Here is a 2339-nt window from a genome sequence, read left to right as displayed (position 1 = left end):
AGCCGTTCAGTGAGCCTGAAACCGCGGGCATCAATGATTGGTTCCAAACCAAGCGTAATGAAATCCAAGGGTTTATTGACATTCACTCGTACGGGGGGCTCATCTTGTCCCCGTACGGAGACATTAACCAGCCAATCGGCGACGGGTTTGACGAGAAGTTCGACGTCCTCGCCCATGGATTGAAAACCGTTATGGGGGCGTACACCCCTAAGCCGTTGGCCCAAACAGCTGGCATTTCGTATGGATTGTTTCTAGATTACGCGTTCCTTGAGTTTCAAAAGCCTGCCGTGTCGTTTGAAATTATCGGCGATGATTTTGTCGTGGACGTGACGACCATCAAGACACGTGGCCTCGAAGTGTACAAAGGTATCAACCAATTCGCCAAGGAAGTCACCGTGTTCAATGATGGAGACGTCACGCCCACCAAGCCGTCTTGTGGTGATTAGGAGCTAAGAGCTCAACTTAAAAGTCAAATTGTTTTATGTCCATGGTACGATATGCGGTTCGTGGTTTTCTAGGGAAAAGATTATTTTTGAGCAAACGATGGATTATTTCCGAGCGAGGCTTTGGGATGGAATATTTTAGAGCGTACTTAAACTGTTGGAGTCTTTTCGAGCGTACTTAGTTGGGACATATTGTTGTGAGCATTACGGATATTGACATCCTTCAGTTACGACTTATTAGTACAGTACTGTACATCCACTGGGACAAACCGGGTTGATAGTGAAGTTAAGATATTCCCAAGCGGGATAAACTGGGACAATGGATGCATTTGGATGCCAGTGGATGCAATTTTGGATACACAACAAACACACAGTCAACAAGGGGTTTGCAAATTGGCAATCGTTTACTATCACAAACGATTGTTAATGCGCAAACCCCGGGCATAGCATTACACGTACGTTATTCGGGGTGGAGACGTAGTCTCTGTGGGGGAAAGGGTACGGTTCTGGTGAAAGAATGCTGGGGCTGGTGACGTCAACAATTATTGTTTGGGATGCACAGGGATGCAGTGGGATAAATTCGATGATTGGGTATATCCCATGGAAAATATGATACTAGTACTACTGGTATTAAGAGCATCTCCACCGCATCCCCAAATATTTTTGTCCCCATCCCTAAATTAGAGCCAGTTCACTGTTTCTGGGATGTCTGCATAAAATCTTCCGTTTTGGTATAACGTTAGCTGTCCCCTTCTAAGAGCTCTCCACCGCATCCCCAAATATGTCCCAACTCGACATTGGGATATCAGATGGGACAAAATCTTCCCCACTGGATGTCCCGAAAACCAAATTTGGGGTTGGGACATCGACTTTGTCCCGAAAATTGCACACTATTGGGATATCCCAACTAATTGTCCCAACAAATATACTACGATTTGTATGGAAAAAGCAAGTCCATTCGTGCAATTTCCCAATGTCGGCTTTGGACACAGGGACTGGCGGTCGGTATCGTGAACCACGTCTCGCCGTCGTCGGACACACGGACGACGTGGCTGAACGAGAGTCACCAGCATTCATTGATACAGCGATATCTGGCCGATATCGCTGCGGCAGTGATTGCCGGTGACTCTCGTTCCGACGCTGCGGCGGACGCGGGTTTGTCCAAGAGGAGCAACCGCACAACGCTATGTGGTCGCGCATACCGGACAAGAGTCCGCAGCAACAATTACACTCTATAACTTGGTGCGTGGGATTACAGAATCGCTGCGGTCAAGTAGGCTTGCAAGTACCGGCATCACCGACCTTGGGAAACTCGGTGGAGATGCACTTATTAGAGCATCACCACCGCATCCCCAAATATTTCCCCCATAACCCAGAACTTCGATTGTACCGTTACTTCAGGTTGCAGTACGGATATTTTGGGGACTTATTCGGGTGATTCTGTCCCCATTAGCTTCGGATATCCGAATAATTTGCACTTTTTGGGATGTCCGAGGCAAATGGGGACAAAAGTCCCCAAATTCTGCGTAGTATCCGTAACTACGACGTACAACTGTAGTAATGATTTTTAGGGATGGCGAGTTGGGATGCGGTGGAGATGCTACCATTAAAGGCGCCACTGTACTCAGCATTTGCACTTTAGTTGCCATATGATTTTATTTGCTCGTAAATTCACCAATGACTAACACATGTTCTTGTGCCTATTATGTGCGCTCGGAAAGTGTCTCTCTCGACTATTTTGCTCGAAATCGATCCGTCCTTAGGCATGCTCGGAAATGCTCCATCGTTTGCTCGAAAAAAATGCGCACCCGGTTTTCAACTCCCAGCGCAGTGTAGCTCGGAGACGTACCTCGCCAAAATACTCTGTAACGCTTACTCCTAGGCAACCTAAAATGC

The 2339-nt window shown here is 47.2% G+C and overlaps 1 protein-coding gene across 1 annotated transcript; it reads left to right on the top strand.

Moving 5' to 3' along the window:
* Positions 1–33: 33 nt before the first annotated feature.
* Positions 34–446, top strand: H257_14706 (hypothetical protein; the record flags this gene model as incomplete). Its single annotated transcript, XM_009842599.1, has 2 exons — positions 34–54; positions 132–446. The coding sequence occupies 2 exons, from the start codon at positions 34–36 to the stop codon at positions 444–446; spliced, it is 336 nt and encodes a 111-aa protein (XP_009840901.1).
* Positions 447–2339: the final 1893 nt, after the last annotated feature.

The sequence above is a fragment of the Aphanomyces astaci genome, assembly GCF_000520075.1.
Source record: "Aphanomyces astaci strain APO3 unplaced genomic scaffold supercont1.61, whole genome shotgun sequence".
In the NCBI taxonomy this organism is placed as follows: domain Eukaryota; phylum Oomycota; class Saprolegniomycetes; order Saprolegniales; family Verrucalvaceae; genus Aphanomyces; species Aphanomyces astaci.
This window is presented reverse-complemented; position numbering and strand designations above follow the sequence as displayed.